This window comes from Malania oleifera, chromosome 5 (genome assembly GCF_029873635.1).
Source record: "Malania oleifera isolate guangnan ecotype guangnan chromosome 5, ASM2987363v1, whole genome shotgun sequence".
Lineage (NCBI taxonomy): Eukaryota > Viridiplantae > Streptophyta > Magnoliopsida > Santalales > Ximeniaceae > Malania > Malania oleifera.
Window position 1 is genome coordinate 70,836,089 of NC_080421.1, and position 27,069 is coordinate 70,863,157.

At 33.8% G+C, this 27,069-nt stretch overlaps 1 protein-coding gene across 1 annotated transcript; it reads left to right on the top strand.

Moving 5' to 3' along the window:
• Window positions 1-5,957: 5,957 nt before the first annotated feature.
• On the top strand, window positions 5,958-19,899 carry LOC131155707 (small ubiquitin-related modifier 1-like). Its single transcript, XM_058109051.1, has 3 exons — window positions 5,958-6,451; window positions 18,773-18,922; window positions 19,559-19,899. Exons 1-3 carry the CDS (start codon window positions 6,359-6,361, stop codon window positions 19,628-19,630), a joined length of 315 nt encoding a protein of 104 aa, XP_057965034.1. The 5' UTR covers window positions 5,958-6,358; the 3' UTR covers window positions 19,631-19,899.
• Window positions 19,900-27,069: the final 7,170 nt, after the last annotated feature.

Genomic DNA, 27,069 nt, shown 5'->3' on the forward strand with positions numbered 1-27,069 from the left:
TTAATTCATTCAATTTAATAAAGTTTAATTAATTAATAATAACTGTGACACCCCGATTTTTGTACAATTTTTTTTTATAAACAAGAATAAATATTCACTCGTCATCAACAATATTCACAAATCGGCCACATCAACAATCCTGTTACCACTCATATGACCTGACTGCCATTGGGTACCGGGTAAATAGTTATTTCATTTATACACCCTAACAGCGGAAGACAGTATATACATAACAATCAGAATACAATACTCAGAGTATCATCATACATATATATATATACATTCATCACATACCCAAAAACAACACAACCTTAGGGAAATTACACCTCCCTAGTCTAATAACTCCCTTTGTGTATCAAGGTCTCAGCTCCCTACAGTCTTGAAGTTCTATCACCTGGCCTATTTATGTTCCCTGAAAAATTTAGATAATTTGGATGAGACATATCTCAATAAGAAGGAATAAATTATTTGCAGTTTATAGTAATATGAGTTCAGTTATAACACACTTTACTTTTCAAATCATCATTTCATCTGAGAAAATACACTGATATTCACATTCTCATAATCATAAAGAATATACAACACAAGCTTTTATAAGCTTTAAAACCATTTCTCAAGTTCATTCATTTCCAACACGTATTTACCCGCGAAGTTCCTAAGAATAGGGAAGATTACTCGCCCATACGAGTAGTTTCCCTCTGCTCTAACACATTATATAGCCAGGTATGGCCACATCTGATACCTATCAGAACACTCACCTTACTCAATCAGCCCTCAGGTGGAGAGTTTCATTTCGCGTCAATTATTTATATTATTAACTCACACTGATCCATTTATCAATTTTATCATTCTCTAATTCTCATTTTCCAATATTTCTTTCATTTCTCATTTTAGCCCATTTATGTCATTCTTTCACTTTCCATTTCCATTTCACTATCCAATTCATGAGTATCCTTGGTATCTAGTAACAACATCGTGTCTGTAACTCATGACTACCCTGAGGATCTTTCTTTCCATGCCATGCTTCCACCGATTGGTCAAAGTTGTGCAACCCGAAGGCTGGATCTAACCGCGGTTGGCCGACCCGGTTAGATCAAAATATCATATCACATATCTCACGTCTGTAGTACGACTAGCCGACCTATAACCCTAATCTGGACTTAGGGGGCACAACAACTCTACTAAACAGTTCAGTCGACTGTCACGCCACACGCTCCAAGAGTCCGTGTGGTTGCACTACACCACTAGCTACGGTATCGTGCTCAATATCACAACCCATCCATCAGGGTTATCATTACAACATACCCGCAATCATTATGCGGTATTGACATTTCATCAATCATATTTCAATGATCCCATTGCAGCAGTCGCACTTTGTCATGTTCACATTTTCCCAGTATTCATAGTCAATATACTCAATTCAATCATCACATTTCAATTCCATATTACAGTATTCATATTTCCCATTTTCACATTTCCATATATATGTTTCAGAATTCATGTTCTTATTTTCATGTTTCAATATTTTCATATCAATATACACCATTAATCTCATATCAGTATATCTCAATTCATCTCAATAAAAATGTTCTCATCATTTTCTGTGCACAATTTATCATCTCATAATAGTATATATCGTATTTTACATATTTTAACATTTCTCAAAATACCCATATCGGTAATTTACACAATCTCATTTTCATAGAAATCATTTCTATTCACATATAAATGTCATATCTCATTATTTTCCACTAACATATCAATAATTCTCATTTCATTATTTTCTCAGAAATTACTCATCATTATATTTCACATTTTTCAATATGCGTCATATGCCACACATTTTTCATCTAATATTCATAATATATTAATTTCACAAGAAAAAATATCATAACTTTATTTTCCATATATTTATTCAATCAATAATATAAAAATACTATTATAATTTATTCCCCTTACCTAACTTACTGAGAGTCTCGTTAAAACCCATATCCTACGCCCTTAGCGCCTAAAATTCAAATCTTGCAATTCAAGTTTTCCCCAAATTAATTAACTCATTTCCCAAAGTAATACTCATATAACCTTCCCTAGGCTCCATATACTCCAAATTAATATTTAAACTAATATTTAACACCCTCACTTGGTTTTCTAAACTATGCTTGCAGGGTCTTGAAATTACACTCGCAACGCTCACCCAGACCCTAAATTCCAAAAACTCTACTTCAACCTCAGAATGTCTAATATTATAACATTTCTAAATCAACACTAATTAAATAATAATTAGCCCCTTAATAACCCCTTATCCCAATTTTGGGGTTATGCTTACGACGATGATCCCATGAGAAATCCGCTTCGTTAGACTTGTAGATAATTTTCCCTAGATTCTCGTGGTGATACCCGATCGTCAATTGTGCTTAAAATTTATAATAAATTGAGGTAAAAGTAAAAATTTAGCTTACCCTAGGAGATATGCCAACACTGCTCCTACGATCAATCCGCTTCGGTAGAAATGACGACGGCAGAAAATGGAGTCCAACGATATTTTCTGATTTTCGATCAAATGAGTATTTGTCAAAAAAATGAGGAGAGAGGGAGAGATAGCAAGAAGAGAGAGAAAGTGCCCGCAGGATACCTGTGCAGAGAGAACGAAAAAGAAGGGGGGGTCTCAGACTTCCTGAAGGATCTTAATCCTTCAGGAAGTTAACATATATATATATATATATATATATATATATAAAATATTATATTATATTATATAATATTACTATATTATAGTATATTATTTTATTAATAATTATTATTTAAATTAATTAATTAATTAATTAATTTTATTGAGTATCATTTTTTTATTTATTTTTAGGATCCACTACATCCTCCTGTAATAATTATTTTTGAGGCATTATAGGGAAACAAAAGGTGACATTGGATTCCTAACTCCGCTACTGACATTTCTATTGGAGTGGATTAGTCGTGGGAGGAACCATTTTTGGGGTAAGGTAACTTTTTCCTAATTTCTCAATTTCTCTTTAAATCTGCCGCTAAATCAACGATCGAGCACCACCACGTGGTCCTAGTCTCTATTGTCATCATTTTGGTGTAAGTAAATTTTCAATTTGAATTTTTTAGGCATCACTCTAAAGCGAGAGTGAGATTTGGGAAATTAGGTAAATTGGTTATATTTGAAGGTGTAATATTTATTTGGAATTTATGACCCTAGGAAATATTAAAATAGTATTTTGTTTAGGATTAATTTAATGGAATTAGGATTTTTGATTCATGGTTCGGGTGAGCACCACAAACATTTTTTAGGATCATGCCGGCCTAGTTTAGGAAGTCAGGTAAGGGAAAATCATATATCAAATCAGGTTTTTATGAATTAAATAAAAATGGACTATCTTATATATGTATATGAGTTTTCATGTGGGTATAAAATGTCAATCATGTAAATTATGTTTTTTGAACTTAGGGCTGCTTATTTAGTTAGGTATATGTGAAAATGACCCAATGAAAGTGAATAATATTTTTAGGATAATTATGTAAGAAATGAAAAGTATATTTTCAGTATATGAATATTAAAAGTTGATTGACCTATTTTACAAGGATATGTATGAATTTTACTACTAAATTGTGGCATGAGTACATGTAAGTTTTATGCAAATATATACTAAATGTATGAGATGCAGGTTAAGTAAAGCATTAAGAATGAAATATGATATGAATCATACTGCTTGTGTATGTTAATGCAATTATGTAAATGTATGATAGTTAAAGTCGTGTTAGCAGATTCTAGCGCATTTTTATGTGGACTAACTGATGACAGCTAAAAGAAGTTGTGTTAGCAGATTTTAGCGTATTTCTGTGTGGACTAAATGATGACGGCTGAAGAGCAGTTGTAGTACAAGTGAATGAAATGAAAATGACAATGAAATGACAATAGAATGAAATGTGAAATGTGAACGATGTAAATGGGAAAGAGTCACTTAAAGTGAAATAAAATGAAATGTTAAAATTATGAACATGAACATATGTGAATGGTTGAATAATGACAGAAAGAATAATGTATTATGATATTAGAAGTATTTATGCTAATAGAATATGTTACAATTGGGGCGGGGCATACTCTTCACCCGAGGGCTTGTTGAGAAAGGTGAGTGCGCTAGTAGTATCAGATGTAATAGTAGGCTACATAAGGCACTAGGGCAGAGGGAATCTACTTGTATGAGCGGGTAGATTTCCCTATCATTGGGGCCTTCGCTGGTAAACCTTTGTTTGAACTATGTGAGTACGAGATCAACCTAACACTAGAGGGCTTACTGAGTAAGGTGAGTGCCCTGATATGCTTCAGTAGTGACCTTCGAGTTGTCAAATGGTATCAGAGCAATTACCCAACCGAAAGTGTGATGAGATTGACATTGTCTGGGTTTGGAAATGTGGGTTAGCAATGAGGACGTTGCATTCTGTAAGTGAGGGAGAATGTGATACTCTGTGGAAGAAATGTTTAAAAGGATTAGATGTTACAACTTATATCAACAAGGTGCACCTTTCTTTTTGGGAGTCTTCCCATAAGAACTCCACGGTTAAGCGTACTTGACTTAGAGTAATCTTGTGATAGGTGACATTTTGGGAAGTTTTTTCAGAAAGTGTGTGAGTGGGGACAAAACACACTGAAAAGGACACATGTTAGTCTGTGGGGCCACTCATTAGTTTAATAAGGCTTACCCCTTGTTGTCTGGTCTATGTGGAAGAGGAGAGACGCAATGCTCCCTCACAAATCTAGGTCAGGACGTTACAAAAGGGCTCACGGATTATTTGAAACTATTTATACAAAAGGTATTTTTTCAAAAGAAGTATTATTTAGGAATCATTAGGAAACTTTTTTGGAAAAGTATTTATTTGAAAAAGTACTTATCTAAAAGTAGTATGAAATTACTTATTATATGTACTTTTTTGGATAAATACCTTTTCTAAAAATAAAATAAGATAGAAAATACTTATTTTCTTGAAAGAAAAAGTAGTTTGGAAAAGTACTTTTCAAATAATTACTTGTTTAAGTATAAATCAAATACTATTAATTAACACAAGTACTTAAAAAAAGCAATGTTCTAAAAACAAATACTAATTTTTTAAGATGTTCCAAATAGGAGTATATAAAAGGTACTTAACTAATAGCTTGAGATTACTTATTATAATTATGGTCTCAGATAATTATTTTTTTCATAAAATATTTTTCAAAAAATATTTATTTTCCTTAAAAAAGTAGGTTGAAAAGAATTTTTAAAAATAAATAATTATTTAAGTGTAAAATCAACACTAAAAATTATACAAGTACTTGATTAAAATAATTTTCATAATAAGTACTTATTTTTCAATAATACGTTCCAAATGAGAAGTGAAAGGCAAATGCAAAATGACTCATAAGCATTAAATTATGGGAAATATGAAGAATTTGGACTTTTGATGAAAGATAAGATCAATATTATAAAATTTATCACATTAAAGATCACAATAGATTTGATTTTAACCTTTTAAGAGCCGTTCAGTTATTATCATTTAATAATCTATAAAGGTTAATTTAATATTTTTAACAATGTAAAGTAAAAAATAATAATAAAAAAGGACAAATTTGGCAAAAATATAAATATACTTTTTAAACTACACAATATAGTTATTTAGGAATATCCTAATTATTAAAGTACTAAACTTTTAATTTATTTTAGATTCTTAGTGAACACTTGAAATAAATTAATACTCCTAAAATTTTTTTTTGGAAAGAGTGATAATAGTAGTCTTTCTTGGTTAAGAAAGAATCCTATTCAACAATATATGAAGGATGGTGACCCCATGCTACACCGCCAGAAACTTTCCACATTCATGAATTCCGCGCCGTTGGATTCCCTAATTCAATCCTAGCCGTCAATTTGATCTCCTAAACGACCTGGTTCTTTTGTTCGCATCCCGGAATCCAAATTCTAATTCAATATAATTTTTTCCTTTCAACACTCTTGACTTCAAAAAGATCGCTTACTTCAGGAGTACCCCTCTCGCGCGTACGTAATACAAACGTACCCTCGATCGCGGACATCCACCGTTATAATTTGAGAGCATTTTGGTAATTTAAGTAACACCTAGAAACACACAAAGGCTGGCTGTGTTTACCAAAATACCCTTTAATCTGTAATTTCGCGAGTAGGCGTGTGGTAGCGAATGAAAGCTCACATAGCGTATGTGTAACGCTCTTGCTCTCTTTTTAAACTCGATTGTCTCTCCGGCCGACGCTGTGTGTTGCAGAGAAAACCCTAATCGGTGACGCCCGTTGCCAGCTAGAGCAAACGCTAGAGGTCAGGAAGGAAGGAAGAAGATGTCTGCAACTGGAGGCGGTGGCGGTGGGCAGGAGGAGGACAGGAAGCCCGTTGATCAGTCTGCTCACATTAACCTCAAGGTCAAGGGCCAGGTATGCACTGTCCTTCCTCCTCGTAATGTCTCGCTGAATTGGTTCTAGGGCGTTTTCTTAAATCGTTATGTGTTTGTTTGTTTCATTGTACTTATTTATTTATTCTTTGATTGTGCGCGATGTTATGTTTGGTTCACTGAAAAAACGCAGTGAAAGACGAGGAAAGTTGAGCCATTTTTTGTTTAATTCCTATTTTCTCTTTGCAAATGATTGGAGCATGAGAGAATTCGAGAGTTTACAATTTATTTTAAGGTGCTTTACTATTTTTATAGTCTAGAGAATTTCTGGTAATGGTGCCAGTGAGGCCTGTGCAAATCTGTTTTTTTTTGTCCTAGTTATTAACGGTTTATAGTGCATTTTTCCTATGAGTGCAAGACTTAATCCTCTTCTGGATATTTAGATTGTTAGTCATTGAATTATGTTACATTACGCATCTTGATGGAGTCAAGTACTTATTTTTAAAAATAGTTAATTAGGGATGCAATCTAAATAAATGCTTGTTGTGCTTTAATTATTGAATATCCTTGATAGTTGGCTTACTGAATTCGAAAATATTTTTGTTCATACATCCTTCAATGTGGCCAAAGTTAATGACATGTTGTACATGTTATACATACCATACTTGACATTGATATTTCTTTGTAATTATCCAAGATGATGCTTTATGTGCATATCCAGTTATGTTCATTTGACATTTATAATTTTCAAAGTCACCTCTATCATGCGTTCATTGTGCTCAATTGTTTTTTGTTGTTTTATTTTGAGTCAATCACACTAGGCGTATGCTCAATTGTGCATAGTGAAGTTGTACTTGTTGTGCGTATAATGTGCCATTACATTGCTTTATTGGTTGCTGGTATTCAAGCCAATTCTCTGTATGCAAAAATTGTGATTTTCCTACGCAAAATTTTGCATACTTGGTGTATAATAATCTTCAAACCTTCCCTCTCCTTAATTGATAGATTTAAGTGATTATGCAATGTAAATATCATGCTGATCATGTCTGTCATATCTTTATTATGTTGTTATTGTTTTTTTGGTTTCCCATTATCCAAATTCAATGATGAAGATGTATAATTTCGATTGCTATACAAATTATTGTTTAATTGGTATGGATAAGTTCCAAATATTTGTTGACATGTGTTTGTAGTCTACTGTGTTTGACATGTGTCTCTGGGTCTGACAAGCTTGTAGATTTAGAACTTCTGGCCTTTTTCCATTTTTTTTCATGTAATGCATGTCATGCATGCGATCACTAAATTTATTTTGTAATTTCAAGAGATGCAAGATGCCATCCTAGATGCTTAATATCTTGTCATATGCTGCATTTCTTGAGCAGCAAATGGTCTTGTGCCATTGTGTAGACACAAGGGTGAGGCCATATTAAATGTTTTAGCCTTTGTCTGAGCTTTTTAGAACTCATACTGCTTATATATGATAGAATTGGTGATTCTGGGAAATCAACAGGAAAGAAACATCCAGAAATTAGATTATGGTGGTTTTAGTGGGTTAGAAAGGCTGAAGTTATACTGAAATTGTGTTGAAATGGATGGTTGGCAATTGGCATAAATAGGGTTTTAGCAGTTGAAAATGTAGGGTTTTGTTATTGGTGAAGGAAGTAATGATGGAATCAGATCTCAAATTAAAGTAAACTAAAGAAGAGAGAAGAATGATATAAGGAGAAAGGATAGAACCTAAGAAATCCACCTAGGGTTTGTGAGTGTGTGGGAAGCAAGATTTTCTAAATACTATTGATGACTTGTAAGTAAAACAAATAAATTTTTAACTAAGCTAGCTAAGAACTCTTAAACAACAACCATAAATCATGGTGAATTTTGAATTGTGGGTATGCTCAAAATTGGTGGAGCTCTTGAGTATGCCTTCTGAAGGGCGAGGGTGTTGGGAGGCTGTGGAGGGTGCTCTTTGTGCTGTTCTATGGGGAGTTTGGTTGGAAAGAAATGTTAGAACTTTTTCTTGAAGAAACTGCTGAGCGATCTTCTTTGGGACAGTGTAGTACTTGAACCCGATGTCCAAAACAACCCAAAAAAAAGACTAATACAAATCTCCCCAAAATAACTTATAAAAAAACTCTGTAGGATCTGCATCATAACCCAAAGCTTGCAGCAACACTAGAAATAAAGTGCAGATCTGAAACTTCTTTTTCTTGATCTTTTTTTTTTTTAATTTTAATTTTTATTATCATGTTTTTTTTTTGGGCACAAATCAGCTAGACTGTGGTTGGGAGTCTGTCTGGGTGCTTGTGAACCTAACTGTACATTTCCTATTTGTGTTAAAAAATGATCAGCATTTGGGTTAACTACTCTATTATTTAGGTACTCTAGTAAATTTTACACGTGCAATTTGAGAGTAATAGTAAATGGTATATCGTCATGTAGATTATTTATTTATATGTTTTGATAATAAAAAAATATATATATTGAGGATGAGAATGTACAATTGTGGCTAGGATACTAAATCCTCAAAAAAAAAAAAAAGAAAAAGAAAAAGAAAATTCAGAAATAAAGAAAGAATAAAATCAAAAAAATAAAATAAAATTGCAACAATCAGCCAGAAATCCGCCCCTCAAACCCTTCCCACCATAATTCACTTAACACATCAAGTTAGCTAATTTGCTTGGGCCCTTCTTCACCTTGGATTTGCGACCATCAACCATCAAACCTAACTTCATTACCTCTCTGATAAGATAACTAAAGTCCCAAGTCATCCAACAACTGAGTAGGCAGAATTTCATCCTCAACTTTTTTATTATCTTTGTGATCTTCATCTTCAAATTGGTTAATCATTTCTAAACCATCTAAAGGAGGAGGTGGCATGTAAGGTAGATCCCCGACACGATCAATTGAAGAATCAGAAGAATATCCATAATTTTCTTGAACATGGTCCAAAAGTAGACCTTTTTCACATTCAAACTCACTACCTCCCTATGCTCTCTTCATCCAACACATCTCTCCATCTCTTGCTTTCCTTACCCAACTTAGTTTTCTCAACGATGGCTCTTTCACTATACTTAAAACACCTTTGGAATCCCTCTTTATAATTTTATATGTTCTCTCACTAGATAATTCTCGCTTTTTTTCAATAGACTTCCTCCCTTAAAGAACCACATGCATATTTTTTCAATCAGCATGTACCTTCCCACTTGATTCTTTTTTTGGAAGAGACTCCCTTTTCAATTTGAATTCCTACTAAACTAGTGATGAAAATCTTGATTTTCCAACTCATGGGAAATAAAATTCTTTGAGCTAGAGTCCCAACTCAAGAAATAAAATTCTTTGATCTAAACTCCCGCCCTAACATTCCTTAAGCTCCCCCTAATGCCATTTTCCTCCAACCAAGGTATAAACATCAAACTTGTTTGGCCTTTTTCCTTCTGCCATATTCGGTGCTTTACTTGCATCAAAACATCCCTTATCATGACCATTTTAGCTTTTATTCATAGAAGAGCACAATATACTAGAAGACCTTGTACTTAATTTGAGGGAGGTTACTATTCGACATGTTGCTACTCAGAAGGACGATGAACACTCGTATCATCACAAAACGAAGTCATAGAGATTCCCTTATGTTCTGGGGCTGTATTGACTCTTGGGTTTTACCAGATAAATGCCCATTTGCTTTTCTTGGACTTTCCTAGATGAGTGGCCCATCTTCTCTCCTGTATAGGCATTCCGACTGCCCAAGCCCATTTTTAAATCAAAGGTTTTCTTTTGGGCCACCTAAACAAAAAATCCCTGCAAAGAGTTTAATAAACTCATTATTTTCAAGAAGCCAGCCCAAATCAATTTTAATAGACAGTAAAACAGATCCAACTCACTCTAATTTCGTCATTCCTTCTACTCTAGAAACCCTAGCTGTCTTTGTCTTCATCTCTTGTCGTCCGCATAAGAAACCTTTGTCGCTTCTAGTTTGGATTGCTTAGTTGACACCATTGCCCTTCAACTCCATTGACTATGCTTGAGACACTACTTCTTGTGACCTTCCTCCATAGTAAGCACAAACCTTTTCCTGCAAATTCATATGGATCAAGTGACCTTCACCATGGCCTACAATTCCAGCAACAGCTTGTTTCCCAAGAGCGATTTTCATAGGACTTCTTACTAACTTATCCATTTGGGCTTGATCGAGATGTACTCTCCAAAGTGATGAAAGCTTCCCCAAACCAAGACCACGCTTCCCCTTTTAGCTCTTCAAAAACTAAAATGGAGTACACCCTTTTATCAATGTCCTAATTCCCTGCCTTGGTTACGTAAATCTCAATCCAATAATTGATATAACCAACCCTAATTCCTGAACCTTCAAAATCCCTTGCCTGACTTACCAGTGAGAATTGAGAATCCTTGAGAAAGCCATGAGGCAGCTCTTGAAGAGAGACAAACCCACCAATTGCACTTTCGATTCTTCTCAAGACCGAACAAAGCTTCGAACTTCCCTACCTTGTCCAGCCTCAAATTGAATGACTTCCCTTCAATTTGGATGGAATGAACCCCAACCATTGAGCCTAAATAGAAACATGAAAATAATCAACAAGGAAATTGTGATGTTTAAGGGGGAAATCGCAATAAAACATTGGATGTGTGGTTTATTTATTTATTTGATTGAAGAAGAAATTTTAGTAGAATAGAAATATAATTATTAGGTTACATACATAAGAGGACAAGCAGCCCTCTTGAAACGAAAATTCAAACAAAAACAACCTTTGAGTTACACTTCAATGAGCAGCCCCTCTAGAAACAAACCAATAATAGTTTACCATACAGAGGCCAAAAAAGATAATCCTTTCACAAAGCATGTTTGGCAGTTCGGCTGACCCAGAATAAGTTTCTAATTTTCCAAGTTTTTGAATTTTGAAAATTTTGTTTTAATAATTATTATTTGGTCTTGGTTCCCATTGATTTGGTGGGTTTTGTTTTCCAATTAAAAATTTAAGATTTAATCTTCTCAAAATTTTTCATGTGTATTTTGAAGTGCGTAGTTGTCAAATTAAGATTCAAATTGTGAATCAAAATTTCAATTTTGGGAATCGTGAATTGAGAATTGAATCGAATCGTAAGATTTAGTACAACTTTCCAAAATCAATTCTAAATGGCTTGCATATATTGATATATAAACAACAAGAAAAATAGTACAATACATTTACATTTTGATCCCCAAAAAAAAAAATCACGTTTCATGTGTATGCTTTCCTTAAGCAAATAAAAAGTAAAGGAATGAGTTGAGAAATTTTAATTAAAAAATGAACATTGTGCTGTTTAATGGAAGGAATTGAAAAAATTATAATAAAAAACACTTAACTTTCGGTGTTTAAGAACAGTTAAAAAACTGTTTCCTGCATATTCTTTTTTTAATTAAAAAGAAAGAAAAAATTTACTTTAAAAATGATGGTAATTGAACAATATATTAAAAATAAAAAGCAACTTTTGAATCTTAACAACATAACAAATTGTGAGTAACACCTTAACCAATGCGTGTTATGCCCCTTGTTCTCAATGGTAGATCACTATAGCCCAAGAGTGAAGAATGGTTTTGTGAAAACAACATAAGATCTAAAGTTCTTTTTTTCCTTTTTTTAGCACAAAAAACGGATATAGACGAGGAATGGAGGCTAATAGTGTTAAAAAAAGCAATTAAAGAAAAAAAAATGAGGTTTTAAACAAGTTGAGCTTGTCAAGATGCAATCATGATTTTAAATAAAGACCATGACCATTACGTAACGTTGTTACGTAACGATTTTTTGGGTTGCCAATACCGTTACACACCGCAAAATCAGTGAAAAAAAATCACGGCCATAGAGGCTGTTACGGACCGCAATCGTTATGTAAAGGCCGCAACGGTTGTTACGTAACCGCTACAGGATTGTTACACCAAAAAAATTATTTTATTTTTTACTTTTTCTTCTCACTTTTTCCCTCTCTTTCATAAATCATTCTCAATATTCCATGTGGGGAGAGGGGGAAAAGATTATAATGAGGATGACAATGATACAAAATTTACTATTTCTTTAAATACTCACAATAGATACATTAATTAACAATTTGAAAATACTAGTTAGGAAAATATTTTATTTTGATAATATTAGTAATGTGATATTTATGTTCTATATTTTTCAACTTTAACCTTCTTTCTTTTCTAGCTATTTTATATTTGTATTATTTGTATGTCTTATGTGTCTAATAGATTAATGGAGTGTATAATGTATTTTGTTCTATTAATTAATTTAGCACACATAAGAATTTATCACATATAAGAACAATGAGAAGTATAAATGCACACACACATGTAATTTTTCTATCAATGGTGTTTTAAAACGAATGTAAACTTGTTGCCCTTGCCAAAGAACTTATTTACTTGAACTAAATGATCCAAAATGCACTAAAACTCTTTCTAAGAAGGGCTAAAAGCTTAAAAAAACAAGTATGCTAATATGCACAAGGTTGTGTGTGCTTCAAAAAAATTCACAGCCGTTACACCCGCTTACCGTTACGTAACATCCGCTACTCCCGCTTCCCGTTACCGTTACGTTACGCCACCCGCAACCGCGATTTAAAACCATGGATGCAATAGATCTAGAATTGTGTGAATCCATAAATTCAAATCGATTATCCAGATTCATGACGTGAATCGATAGATTTGGCAGCGATTCAGTTGATTTTAGATTCACTAGTAAGATTCGGATTGATTTGGTGTGGAATTAATACAAATTGTATGAATTGAATCATGAATCGCAAGATTTTAACAACTTTGTTCAAGTGTGTTTCCCCTATGGCCTGCAGTTACAATTGTCGTACTTTGCTTTTTTAGTTATTTTTTTATCTTGGTATTCAAGTAGAAGTTAGATTGAGTTTATCCTAAATTTTTGGACATAATCTTGATTTTTAACGTGTATGAATGTGATTTTGAATTTATATTAACTTTACAACGTATAATTTTATTTTAAGTGTTTAATTTTTAAAAAATAATATTTTTGTAATTTTATGAAATTTTGAATAGAGTATTATTTATGTGGATCTTCTGACTATTGACTCACTAATAACCTGTGATGCAGTCCTGCTATTGGGTCAATGGCTGGGTCAGGTTTATTAAGTTTGTTGGGCTGCAAACGAGCTGAGTGGAGCTTTACCATGCTCAAGTTTGTTTATAAAAATTTTAACCGAGCTATACTTGCTCAACGCTGTTCATTTATGCAAATGAACGAGCTAAATGAGTCCTCACTTAGCTGTTCACCAAAACTTGGTTCCTTTGGAACCTCTCACTATTAGAGGGTTGAGGGTCCTGGGGTTTCGGTAGGCAAAAGGTAAAAATTAAGCTCTTGATAATATTATCAGTTTCTTTGCCTGCACCAGGCTAGCTTGGCCTGGTCATTCAATTTAGGCTATGGAATTTTGGGCTAAACCAGCCCATGCCCAAATAGCTCACACTTTTAGGCTAAATGAGCCATTGCAATTTACTGAACCAAATTTGACATAAATGAGCCTAATCCAAGTGCATAAAAATGAGCATAACCAAGCTTGTAAACGAGCCACTTACAAGCCAAAATGAGCTGAGCCTTTACATGCTCATAAACGAGCCTCAAAATTGGGCTTAGGAATGTTTATTTATATAAGGAGTCATTCTGAACGAGTTCTTTTTGAGCGAGCTCTCAGGCGATACTGAGTGGCTTGTTTCATTTGCAACCCTTTATTGCACTTTAACGAATTTGTTGTCTTCTAGAATGTATAAAATGTCAACTAGATTATTGAAATTCAACCTAGTAAAAAGGAACAGCAAAAATAAGAAGGCATCAGCTTGTGTCTTTTGTAATGATAAGTTCATTCTCAGCTTTTTGGATGCTGTGATTTTGTAGCTTTTTTTTCCCTTCTAAAAAATAGTTATAAATAAAATTGAACATGCTGAGTTCTTTTACTCATTTTTCTTTCGTTTGAAAAGTGAAGAATCCTAATGTTTGGAGGAAAACAATTTAATAAAAATAAATTTTTTAGAGTACCCCTATGCCTTTAATACTAATAGAAGGAACACACTGAGAATTTCCAATGTGTGTTTCTTGTCATAAAATTTTCCATTTTTCCCATTATTTTAATTTTAACAAATATAAATAAATATCCTATTAATAAAAGGTTAAAATGTAAATGAACAAAGCAAGAATGCTTTACATTTATTTATTCGTATGAAGTGTAATTAATTGTGTCTTCAGTCAATGGGAGCGGTGAAGCTGGGATGGACAACCACAACTGCTACGTAAGTCACCTATTCAACACCCATTTCAGGCGTGCATTTAGGAAAGGAGGATTGATGCGAAAATCAAAACTATACTTCACATTTTCTAGCCAAATATACATTGCTAAAGGGTGCCTAATAATTTTAGTCATTGCATTTGGTCTTCTAACACCACATTACTAGAAAGTTTGCAAGAAGCCTCCATAACCATTGAAGCTAGAATTCTTCTATCTACCTTGACCCAATTTTTTATCATTGTTCAACTACATGCATGTTCACCTGCGCAAGCTTCATTATCTTCCTGCCATAACCATTCCTCATTTTCAGGCCTTTAGGAGTTCCCTCGTTATACAACTGCAGCCGTCACCACTTTTTTTGCTTACTTTGAGCTTGTTTGGAAAATCATCATTGAAATGTTAGTGGGAGATGCGTGAAGCTTATGTGTCAATAGTGAGAGTGAGAGTTGATGACTTTGGTCAGGTTGAATCTTGAAGCAGATCTACACCCATAGCCTTGAAAGTAGCTTGGATTAATGGGACCCCTTTATTGGTCATGGAAAGATGTTTAGTGCATGTTTAGTTAGGAGATACATGGATAGAAAGTTAATTGCATGTTGCCTACTAACATGGATGGTTGTAATGCTGTGGGGAAAGTTCAGTTAGGTTAATAGGTCTTCTTAGTTAGTCATTGGTAAGGATTGTAGTAGAATGTTGTGTTTAGATTGCTTTGGTTATGCTGAATCTTAAAGCTGATCTGCTCTGGTGTTCTTCTGAAGTAGCTTGGCTTAATAGGACCGCCTTACTGGTCATAAAAGACATGTTTAGTGCATATCATGTTGTCCATTAATTTGGCCCAATCTCTATTGGCATCCCTATTTCTATATTTGGATATAACCTAGCCATGCTAATACGTATGTATTTGGGTACAAGGGTAAGAACATAATTCTTAATCCTACAAAACCCAAATTTAAGGACTCTAGGAATAAGAAATCAGCCACATCCCACATATGCCCACTTAGGAAAATAATTCATTTCACATACCATACATCCTACAATCCTACTTCACCAAAAGCAAAACTATCCTTATCCTTTGTTGAATAACCAATTGGTAAGCATCAAATTACCAAGTTACTTGTCATATAAGCTTATTTCTTATGCCATGAAATGGACAATTTTGAAGTGATTTGGTTTACTTTAGTGTTATGGACTCAAATTTGTTCTTAGCTCATCGATGTTCGTAAGTGGTACTAAACTTCAAACATTAATATTCAGGTTGATAATGAAGATAGATATTTTAAACACTATTACATTTGATGATAATAATGATGTTGGTGATGGTTAAATTACGGGTCATTAGGTCATTGATGATAGTCTTAGTGATGCTAATGAAATAAATGGTGGATGTATGCTGAGAAGCTGGCTTCATAATTTAGATTTTCTTTGTGGCTTCCAAACCAACCAAAGTACAAGTTAAGGTGTTCATAATGTATGGTTGTGTTTTTGAGTTGTGTTATCATTTATGTTCTTGTTTTTTATAAAAAAATATTTGGTTTTTAGTATAAGCTGGTGTTTAATTTAGAAATGCAACAATTTGAACACTTCATCTTCTTGCTGTACGATTCTGCTATAGGCTACTTGTCATTTTCCTAGTCTTGAACACCTGTTGGCTAATTTTTCATGTTATACTAGTGAAATTTATGAATTTTATATAGTTATTATTTTAATTGTATATCTTAGTGGAATTTTGTGATCCTTGATCTCATCCTTCTAACTCTGCTAGTGTTAGGATCTAAATGTTTATAACCTTGGTTTTGCTAGGCATAACGATGGTCCTTGTGCTGTGTTAACTATTTCAATCCCAAAAAGATATAGATCTTGATGGACCTACATGGAAAGTAGAGCCATTATTAAGATTAACATTAAGTACAATTTTCATACTTGGATGTGGGGATATGCTTTATGCTACCCAACTCTTGTAATGTACTAGCACTTTAATTAGGGTTATGACTAATGTCTTGCAACAATTCATGGAGGAATTCCTGGCTTAGTTTGATGATATACTAGTTTGTAGTAGAACTAGGATATAGCACTTCCTTTGTTCATCTTTGCGCTGCTTTTGTCGCTTTGGGGGCAGTTAGATTACATGCTAACCAGAAGAGAGCCTTTCGGCAGCTTGGGGGTGATGTTTCTTTGGTTGTGGGTTTTGTGCATCATATAGCAGCTATTCTGATATAAATTTTAGAGCCATTAGGGAGTGGCTTGAACCTACAATTCTCTCTGATGTTGATAGCTTTCACAGCTTAGCTACTTTTAATGGGCGATTCATTAGGGGTTTTGGCACTATCATGGCTCTCCTTAATGATTGCAAGTGCCTGGTGCTAGTTTTTTGTTTTGTTTTTATTCATTTTTTTGGTTTTTAGTTTCATTTTCATACTTTTGATAGTGATATCAAATGGGCTTATAGTTAAAGTGATACCAAACGGGCTTATAGCTAAGGTTGTGTTGTATTAGCGTTATTTGAATAGGACTTATGCTAGTATAGCCTCCTTGTTATCTAGCTAATCTAGGAAATATAACATTGGCTTTATAGCCCTTGCTTTGCCGCACATGCTTTGATGAGACTTGAGTATGAGTTTTATTCGTAAAACACTTCCTAATCAGTGGAGAATTTGTTTTTATCTTTGTTATAGTTGATTGGTTTTCCAAAATGGCGTATTCCTCAACTCCATGATACATACAATCAAGGTTATTCTAAATTATGAGTATGTTGTTCCACCTCATCATGGTTTTCGATGTTGGTTTAATGGGAGAGGTTGAACTTTTTCAGATGCTACATGGCTTGTTGAGGATGGTGTTTGTGAGAGTGCTCTGGAGCTGTTAGAGTGGCATTTTGCAACCAAACTTTCTAGAGTTGAGTTCTTTGGAGAGAGTGATACTCTGATGTGTTTGTGAGAGTACTCTGGAGCTGTTACGAGTGGCATTTTGCAGCCAATCTCTCTAGAGTTTTTGGAGAGAGTGATACTCTGATAGAAGACCAGCTCTGTTATTTATGTTTCTTAATGTGCACACATCTTTTAAGTGTAGGCTTAAGTAACTAGGATTTATGTTAATCTCAAACTGTCATTTATCTTTGTTATTCAAGATATTATTTTTAAATGTGCTGTGAAATGCCAACTAGGGTTATGCTCACGCACATACCAAATTGCATGGAGAAAAAAAAAGAAAACAAGAGCAGTGATTTGTGGTTTGATAGTGTGCCTACATCCATGGGGCTTTTATGAAATCTCCGCTGCATCTATCCAATGAAAATTTCCCTGGGGGTTTCAACCAATGGCTACACAGCACGCGTGCACACACACACACACATCCCCCCCCCTCCCCCGTGCCCCCCGGGGGGGGGGGGGAGGCAGTGGGCGGCTGTGGGAAGCCCGAAATGACCTTGCCTTCTGTCTGAAATTTTCTACGCAGACTTCAAGTGGATAGTCCTTCTGAATATGCACTATAACAGCGTGTTTTAGTTAATTATAGGATTGTTAAATATTGGGTTGTTGGGCATACTGCAAAAATGTTGGGTAGTTAGGCATTGTGGAGGGTGTTATCATTTTGAATTCAATTGGAATTATTTAATCAAATTTATGTCTGGTCGCTTTGTCTATCCTTGCAAACAGCACTCTTCTCCTTTTATCTTCCTTCTCTCCTCTCTTTGCTCATCCCTCTTTATGCTGTCATGTCTCCTCTCTTTGCTTGTCCCTCTTCAGGCTGTCATACATCAACTTGCATCAACTTGCTAATGCATTTATGATCGAAGAAGATAGTAAACTGGCTGTATTCATATTTAATGTTTATTTATTTATTAATTATAGTTAATTTTGATGCTAGGAAATATAAAGATGTTATGTTCCAAAATAGTCAGTCTCTTCACCTATTATAAAGATTTTATTTGTATTTATATTTATTTTATTTTTAAAATTTTCTGTTAAATTATATATGCAGTTAGCTTCTATGCTTTTAGTTGATGTACATGTACATCTACAGACTTGAACATTCTATCGATCTTACCTTAACTCTCTGTCATTGTCTTTGATAATAGGATGGTAATGAGGTGTTCTTTAGGATCAAAAGAACCACCCAGCTGCGGAAGCTCATGACAGCCTACTGTGACCGACAATCAGTGGACTTCAACTCTATTGCTTTCTTATTTGATGGGCGTAGACTGAGGGCAGAACAGAGTCCAGATGAGGTAAAGTTCCTGGGGCACCTCATAAAGAGTATTTAGGTTCTGAGTTGTAGTATTTTCTTTTGCAATATCATTTATTCTTTAACATTTTACAAGCAGAAGCCTGAAACTCAAATATTAATTATGTTTTTTACTTATCTTCATAACCCAAGCCGAATCCCCATCGCTCTTAAAACAGTTTCATTTTCGAGCAATGCCTTTTTGGAGATTATATTAGAGATGGGCGTCACTTGATGAAAGAGACATATTGGACCAATAGGATAGCATGATAATGTCTTTGGTAAATAATTTTATGACTATGTTACCTATTCTATTATTTTATTTTTTATTTGTGCTCAAATTTCCAGCTTCTTTTTCTTCTATGGCGTAGTAATATTATTGCTATATATAAAAAACGGTTTTAACTGTGAAGCAAAGTAAAACTTAGGTCTGAATGGGATTTGTTTTGATATCCATTTTCCTTGGAGTTCATGTATAATATGGTGGTTTTTACCTTTTGTAATTGAATTGATGTCGATAATTGCCTCTTATTCATTTTTTTATTTATTTATTGTTTGTTTGTTTTTTTTTTTTTTTATGGGGTATTTTATATCAACACTGCAATTTATTTATTATACATTTATTCTGACTTGTCGTTAGCTTGAAATGGAGGATGGAGATGAAATTGATGCGATGCTGCACCAAACTGGAGGTGGGCAAGGCAGTACTTGAGGCAGAAATGGGACTTAAATGGCCGTGGGAGTTTGCTGCAAATGATCTCAGTGTCATCTATGGAGATATATGTTCATGTAAAGAAAAATAGGATATGTTTTATGACTGAACAAGTTTGCACCTAAAGTAGTGGAGGCTTTTGTCTGTTGGGTCTTAGTAGGCCTCAATATGCCGACACCTATCTTTAATTACCATAATTTGTTTCAGGTTCTGACTAAATGTTCTTGGGAGACCTCATATTAATCCGCTCTTTTTTTATTTTTTATTTACTTTCTCTGGTTTTCCTTTTGTGACCGCTGCATCTGCAGGTCCATTGTTCACTTGCTGCTCTATGGATTGTTTCCCCTATAAAATCTAAGCTAAGCTCCTCGTGGCTTTTGAAGTCTGGCAATAGGGAGTCAGACTGGCTTTCATTGTGTTGGGATGCACTTCTCCACTGTGTTTTAAAGAGCTAGAATAAAAAAGGATGTTTCAGACTGGACGCAGACCTGAAATCTTAAAGTTGGAAATCCGATTCAAGATTTTGGTAACACATTATATTTAAAATTAAGAGGAAAGTTTTACAGGGTGACTTTGAATCTAATGATATGGATTATTAAGAAGTGACATACTTGAGTGGAAGCGAAGGTGTTGAGATGAGAATGTGGAGAAGAAGGTGGGTGATGGGCATATTTCTTGTTTACGTTTGTGTTTTGTGACCTTGCTTGAATTGGATGGAGTCGATAGAGATTTGTTGTAGTCTAATGGAACCGATTTCCTCACCTCTGGGAGACTTTTTAATATTATATTCTATTCTATACCTCCCATTTCCTCAACTCGGCTTAATAAGGATCTCTTTTTGTTGTGAAAAATAATTATATTTTTATGTTTTTGATTTTTAAACAATTTAAAAAATCAATTTATTTTAATTTCTAAAAATATTTATATTATAAAAACAAAAAAAATAAAAAAATAAAAAAATTTGTTTAGTTGTTAAGAATATGTTCTGTTTTTCAGTTTTAGATATTTAAATAACACCTTGTTTTTAGTTTTCTAAAAATAAGAACAGGTTCGCTTAAATGATTCTCAATCGGCCCTTTTCTTTCTTACTTTTAAATTAATTTGGTAATTTAGTGAAAATACAATCCATGCATCCATCTAGGAGATGGAGAACAATAGGCAATGCACATGCATGAGTTAGGAGCAACTAATGTCATGATGTTTGCTAACCATTTAAGTAATGCGTCAATTGTTACAATTTGCATATTTTTACATATGTTGCATAATGCCTCTCGTCTCATTTGCTTTTTCACTTGAATCATGTTTTTTGTTGATCTTATAGGTCACGTTCGATTTTGATTATGGTAAATATTTATTATTTTTTAATGAGTGTTTGAGACTTTGTATAGGAACTTAAATTGACAGATCATAATGCACATAGAGAGAGTGAAGCTTAAAGATCAAATTCCTATTGAAGATCCACTTTCTCTTGTTGTAATATATTTCATTCATGTAAATGGTCTATAATAGTAATTAGGGCTTTTCTGTATGTAATAAGCACACACATCACATGCATGATTAAATACGTAAGCTCATAATGTAAATGACCTTAGGGTTTACCTTTCGGTCGACCGATACTGGATTTTTTCGGTGTCTTGAAAAAAAAAAAAAAAAGGCTTAGAAGAGACCCTAGGACACTCACACACTCACTTGTATATGTCATACTTTTATTTAGAGTGTTTGTTGCATGATAAAGGACCGAATTGCACAAAATATGCAACTTCGGTCGACCGATTTCGATCGATCGAATTCGGTCTGGGTCAACAATTTGACCTCAGCCCGGTTGATCGAACCATTGTAGTTCAAAATCCCCCAGTCGACCGAAACCTCCTGAGGTCAACATTTTGACCACTTGGTCGACCGAGCCTAAATTGCATTGCAACTGTCTAGTTGATCGAGGGTCCTCGGGAGAGATCCCAACTGTCCGGTCGACTGAATCACCCAATTCAAAATAGCTTGGTCGACCGAATCTCGTAAAAATGAAAAAATCTCCTAGGACATATACGTCCAGTCGATCGAGTCCCTAGTTCAAAAATGTCCCGATCAACCGAACCATATAAACTTCGGTCGACCGAAAAGGTTTTTGGTCGACCGGACCTCTCGGGTTGCCCTATTTTTTTTACCGTGGTTAAAATATTTTAAACAGAGTTAAATTTTCTAAAATGTCATTAAACTTTCATAATAATTCCCAATAGGTCCCCAACGGTAATATTTAATGGGGTGTCTATAAATACCCCATCATTTTGGATTATTAATATTGGATTAGCATATTTAATTAAGGAAAATTTTTTGAAAATCCAAAAACTTATAATACTCATTTTCATACTAAAACCACTCATACTTATTTTCTCCTATTGCTCATACTCTTTGTAAGTTGATTGAGTGTTTATTGCTATAGGTTTGCTCTCCTATTTGTATTTGATTGATTTGATTTTAACGAGAGCTAAACCAGAGTATTCTTAGGGGGCGTTGTTCATAAGCCTATCCTAAGAAGACTCGCCTAAGTTTCTGAGTATTGCATTTGTGTTACAATATCTTAGGAAGCTTGTATTTGTCTTTGTGTTGCAAAAACTCTTTCAAAACATACTCAAATATCTTGTGTGTTTCATATTTGATATATTTGTGAGAAGATATTTGTGTTTGTGATATTAATTTTTGTGCAAAAGTTATTTACTCAGATATTATTTGTTAAATACAAAGATTACACATCTTTTACAAATTAAGCATATACATTATCTGATCTATGTGACTGATATATCATACTAATTAATATACTTAAGACTTGCTTGATATCTTTGTGTAAACACCTTGGTTGAATATTTTGTGATACAAATATTGCTTGTTGATACTCTCACGCACTCATTACACTAATAGAAAATACATTTGAGAGTTGAAATACTAGACCACACTGAGCTTACATATTAAATCATATTGTGATATATGTGACTGAGCGCGTTTGGGTACACATCTACTTTACTTGAAAGCATAATCACTGTACTGTTTCATTTATTGAGCGAAACTGTTGTATTCTAGGCATGGGCCTAAAGAGGGAGACTAACCCTTTGAAATAGTCCCGGATTAGCTTAGACCCGGTTAGGAAAGTTAGGTGCGCCATCCTGTTAAGGCGTGTAGGTTGAGGTCAGCCCTGTGCTAATTGACCTAGTTGTAATCGGTGCCGCTCCACCCTTAAATGAGCCTTTAGTGGAATCCTCGGGCTTGCGAGTTAGAGGTGGGGACGTAGGCATAGTTGGCCGAACCCCGATAGCATATTGTGTGTCTATTTATATTTTCGCACTTTATATTTACCGCACGTATATGTTATGGTATGAATGATGTGCACGATTTAAATTCCGCATATTTTATTTATCGGCACGTTTGGAATTGTGTACAAAGATCCTAAGTTACCAAATTATATTAACTTCTGACTTAACCTAAGAGAAAAGTTTAAATTTCTAATTCACCCCCATCTTAGGAATACACTAGTTCTAACATTTCTCCTTTTCCCAACCATCTTTTGTCTCCCTGTGGATAATATTTTATCGTTTTTTTAAAGACTTACCCAAAAAAAAAAAAAAAAAATCTTGCTTATATTTTTATTTTGCAACATTTGTATGAAATAGAAAAGAATAAAAAATTCAGGTATTATTTCATCTATGGAAAATATCTTATTTCTCATTTTATATTTTAAAATAATTAAGAGATAATATCTTTTCTAATTAAACTACTCCTAAAAGAGAACCTTTTTTTTACAGTGATAATGTGACAAATTCCATTATATCAATAATACCTTAAATTATTTGGAGTTACATTTTTTAGTATTTTTTGTATTTCATGGTGACTTTCTAACTTTTTTTTTTTTTTTAATTTTTTTTTTAATCTAGAGCATCTTCAACTTTCTTAACCCATTTTTAAATGGTTAGAGCCTCTTTGGCTAGTCTCATTTTGTGCCATTTTCATATGATTCTCAATTAACCTTTTTTTAAAAATAAAAAAAATAAAAATAATAAAAAAAAAAAAATTAAGTTTTCCTAATTTTTTCAATCAATGGCGATTTGGTGAAAATGTAATTCACGCAGGAGATCGAGATCGAGATCGAGAACATTATGTAATACTTGTAAGTTGGAGGCAATTTGTTATAACAGTTTGCTAACTATTATTAAGTAATGCTTCCACACATTTTTACAATTTAAATTTTTTTGTTGCATAATGCATGTTCTCTCATTTGTTTTTTTTACTTAATTGTCTCCTTTTTCCACTCATCTCCTTGTCTCCCACACTCACTTTCAACATTTCATCTCCCCAACTAATTTCTTTTAAAAAGTATCTCCCAACTAATTACCTTTCATCTCCCCAGTTTTGACTTTGTATGTATATAAAGGTTTTTTTTTTTTCCAGAGGATTTGCATTTAACAACAGAGAAACAAGTGATGAGAGGAAGGCACCAACTTCACAACTAAGTATTTGGTTTTTTCATAAGTAATTTTAAGCATTCATCCTACAAAGAATTGCTAATGTTGATCTTTTAAAATTGATCACAAACTTTTCTTTTGGTCCATTTCTTTTGTAAGGAATAGATCACTAATTTATGACAATCATTAGTCTCACTATAACACAACTGGCTAACTAACTGATGAAGTAATTTCATTTAGTGCATGTAATATTGTCTAGGTATGAGAGGAGGCATTATGCAACTTAAATTTAAAGTGTAAAAATATGTAAATTGTAACAAGGATGCATTAGCTGCTCCCAACTCATGCATGTGTATTGCCTTCTTGATCTCCTAGATGGATGCATGAGTTGTATTTCCACCAAATTACCATTGATTAAAAAATTAGGAAAAATTAATTTAAAAATAAGAAAGATAAGGCCAATTGAGAATCATGTAAGCGAACCCTAAGACTCCAACCATCTAAAAATGTCATAGAACGTGAGACGTCAAAGAGGCTCCAACCATTTAAGAATGTTTTTAGAAATTTGAAGATGCTCTAGTTTGAAAAAGGAGAAGCTTAAAGTTACGATTGTCAATAGTCATTTTTTACCTAATAAAGTAAAGAGGTCGAGATGAGTATATGAAAAATTAGGTAAAAAACACAAAGAAATAAACTGTTAATTTAGGTGTAATCCCAAGAGTGGGGTGAATTGGGTATTTTTAAAAACCTTTAATATTATTTACCATTTAATCCCTATTTTTATATTTAACAAATTAATTGCAGGGGTTTGAGACTGATTCAAATTATTATCTCAATGAATTCTATTTTACCCAATTAATTATCAAGTGCGTGTGAAATTATTTGACACACACACATGCAAGATAAATAATGAAATGCGTTGTGAAAATTAAAAGGAGTAAAGGAAGAGAGAAGTCAAACACAGTTTTTACGAGGTTCAGCCAACCCGGCCTACGTCCTCGCCTTAAGCAACCCACTCAAAGATTCCACTAAATCCTTACTCTTTTAACCGAGACGGAGCTTCCCTTACATCCGTCGCTTACAAGAGGCACAACTTCCTCCTCACCCGGTTCACAATCTGAATCGTGATTATAATAGAGAATTTCAAATCTGCAAAACAACTCAAGATTTGCTTCTAACAAATCTAGTGAGTATAATTGAAAACCTAACACATATCCATATGATGAAACTTGAAGCTCAGTATGTATGTAATGATATAATCGTTATATGAATGATATGCTTCACACAATTTCCCTTTTTATCAAATCTCCCAAAATAATGATATAAGTAAAAGCTTTGGAGAAATTAGGATTCTAGTTCAACTTATTTGATGCACGAATACCCAATGTGATCTTATCAAAAGATTTGTCTTGAATATTATAAAGATCAAAACTAATAAGTTTTCTTCCAAATATCCAAAACACAATAACATAATTTTCCTGTACTAGTTAATATTATAATCATAAAATCATGGTTCCTGTGTTCTTTTGTAATTACCTTGAAACCTATCATATCATACTTGATCTGGGAAAACATATTATTCTGATATACATATTTACAAGAAAATTTAACCTCATGCTACACAGAAATGGGTAACATTCTGAATATAAAATTTTTTCTAAAATCATGATTTCTAACAAATCACGTTTAAATCATAATCTTGTTCATAACAGTATTTCCCAAACATAATTATATAATATATGTTTTTTTTTTTTAAATTTCATACTGTAAAATGATAAATAATTTCATGGAAAATCTTGACTTAGTTTATCCCCTTACTTGACTTACTGAGAAGCCCACAAAACCCCCGATTCTTACACCTGTAGTGTTCCTAACACAACACCCTGAAATTAATATTTTTCCCAACAAAACTTCAGTATTTCCTTTCCTAACATATTTTTCTCAGTCTAAAAACACCAAATACCCAATAATACTGAAAATAACTAACTTACCCAAATTTTGGGATGGTTTCCAAGTTAGCCTAATCGATGATATACTCTAGCTGATATGAAGAGAATCTTCCCATGAGTAGCGTAGCGGCTTCAGATCGTCGAACTGGCAAAAACCTGAGCCAGAAACTTAAAAAGAAGGTAGAGGGGATGAAAATCTAGAGAGAGAAGGGCTGCATGCGGAATTTCCTGCGTTGAAATCTAATTTGGGTATACTTACACACTAGCCTTTGTCGACGAAACACGTCACTTTGTTAACGAGGTCAAGAAGGGAGTTCGTCGATGAACTCATAACCTTCGTCGATGAATTTTAGGCCCCAAAATAGCCCTCTCATTAATTCCTCGTCGACGAGACATGTGTCTCCGTTGATGATCCCAATAGGCCACTTTGTGACCTCTTTACAATTTCTTTTTCCTCTTCTTTCTTTTATTATTTAATTGTTATAATTCTCTGGGTCCCTACATTATTCCCATAGATCTTGATATTGAAAATCTCGTAGGTCCCTTAGGAAACCTATCTCTAATCCGAAGAAAGCTGAGTCGTTTGAATTGAAAGCAATGACCGAAGATAACCCATTAGTTCTTGCTGAACAAATCCTGGAACCCCATGCTCCTCACTTACCTATGGTGGGAGAGCAACACCTATGGCCTCTAAGGGACTACTTTGTACCTAATGCATACACATCGCCATCCTGCATCCAGTTCCCGGATGTTCAGGCGGCCTAATTTGAGATTAAGATTTCAATCATCTCAATGCTGCCCAACTTTCATGAGAATTCTACTAAAAATCCTTATCAGCATCTAGATGAGTTCTTGGAAATATGTTCCACCATCCGTATCCCTTATTTTAGTGATGATGATCTCTGTCTTTGGCTTTTCCCGTTCTCTCTAAAGGATAAAGCCAAATATTGGCTGATGTCCTTAGAACTGAACTTGGTGACCAACTGGACCACCATGCAACATGAATTTCTTAAAAAGTACTTCCCAATCGGGAAGACTAATT

Bases quoted from the DNA above. Each gene is read 5' to 3' on its own strand.
- LOC131155707 (XM_058109051.1), top strand. From the start codon at position 6,359: ATGTCTGCAACTGGAGGCGGTGGCGGTGGGCAGGAGGAGGACAGGAAG. The intron at 6,452-18,772 runs GTATGCACTGTC...CTTTGATAATAG, and splicing joins ACCTCAAGGTCAAGGGCCAG to GATGGTAATGAGGTGTTCTT. The intron at 18,923-19,558 runs GTAAAGTTCCTG...ACTTGTCGTTAG, and splicing joins CAGAACAGAGTCCAGATGAG to CTTGAAATGGAGGATGGAGA.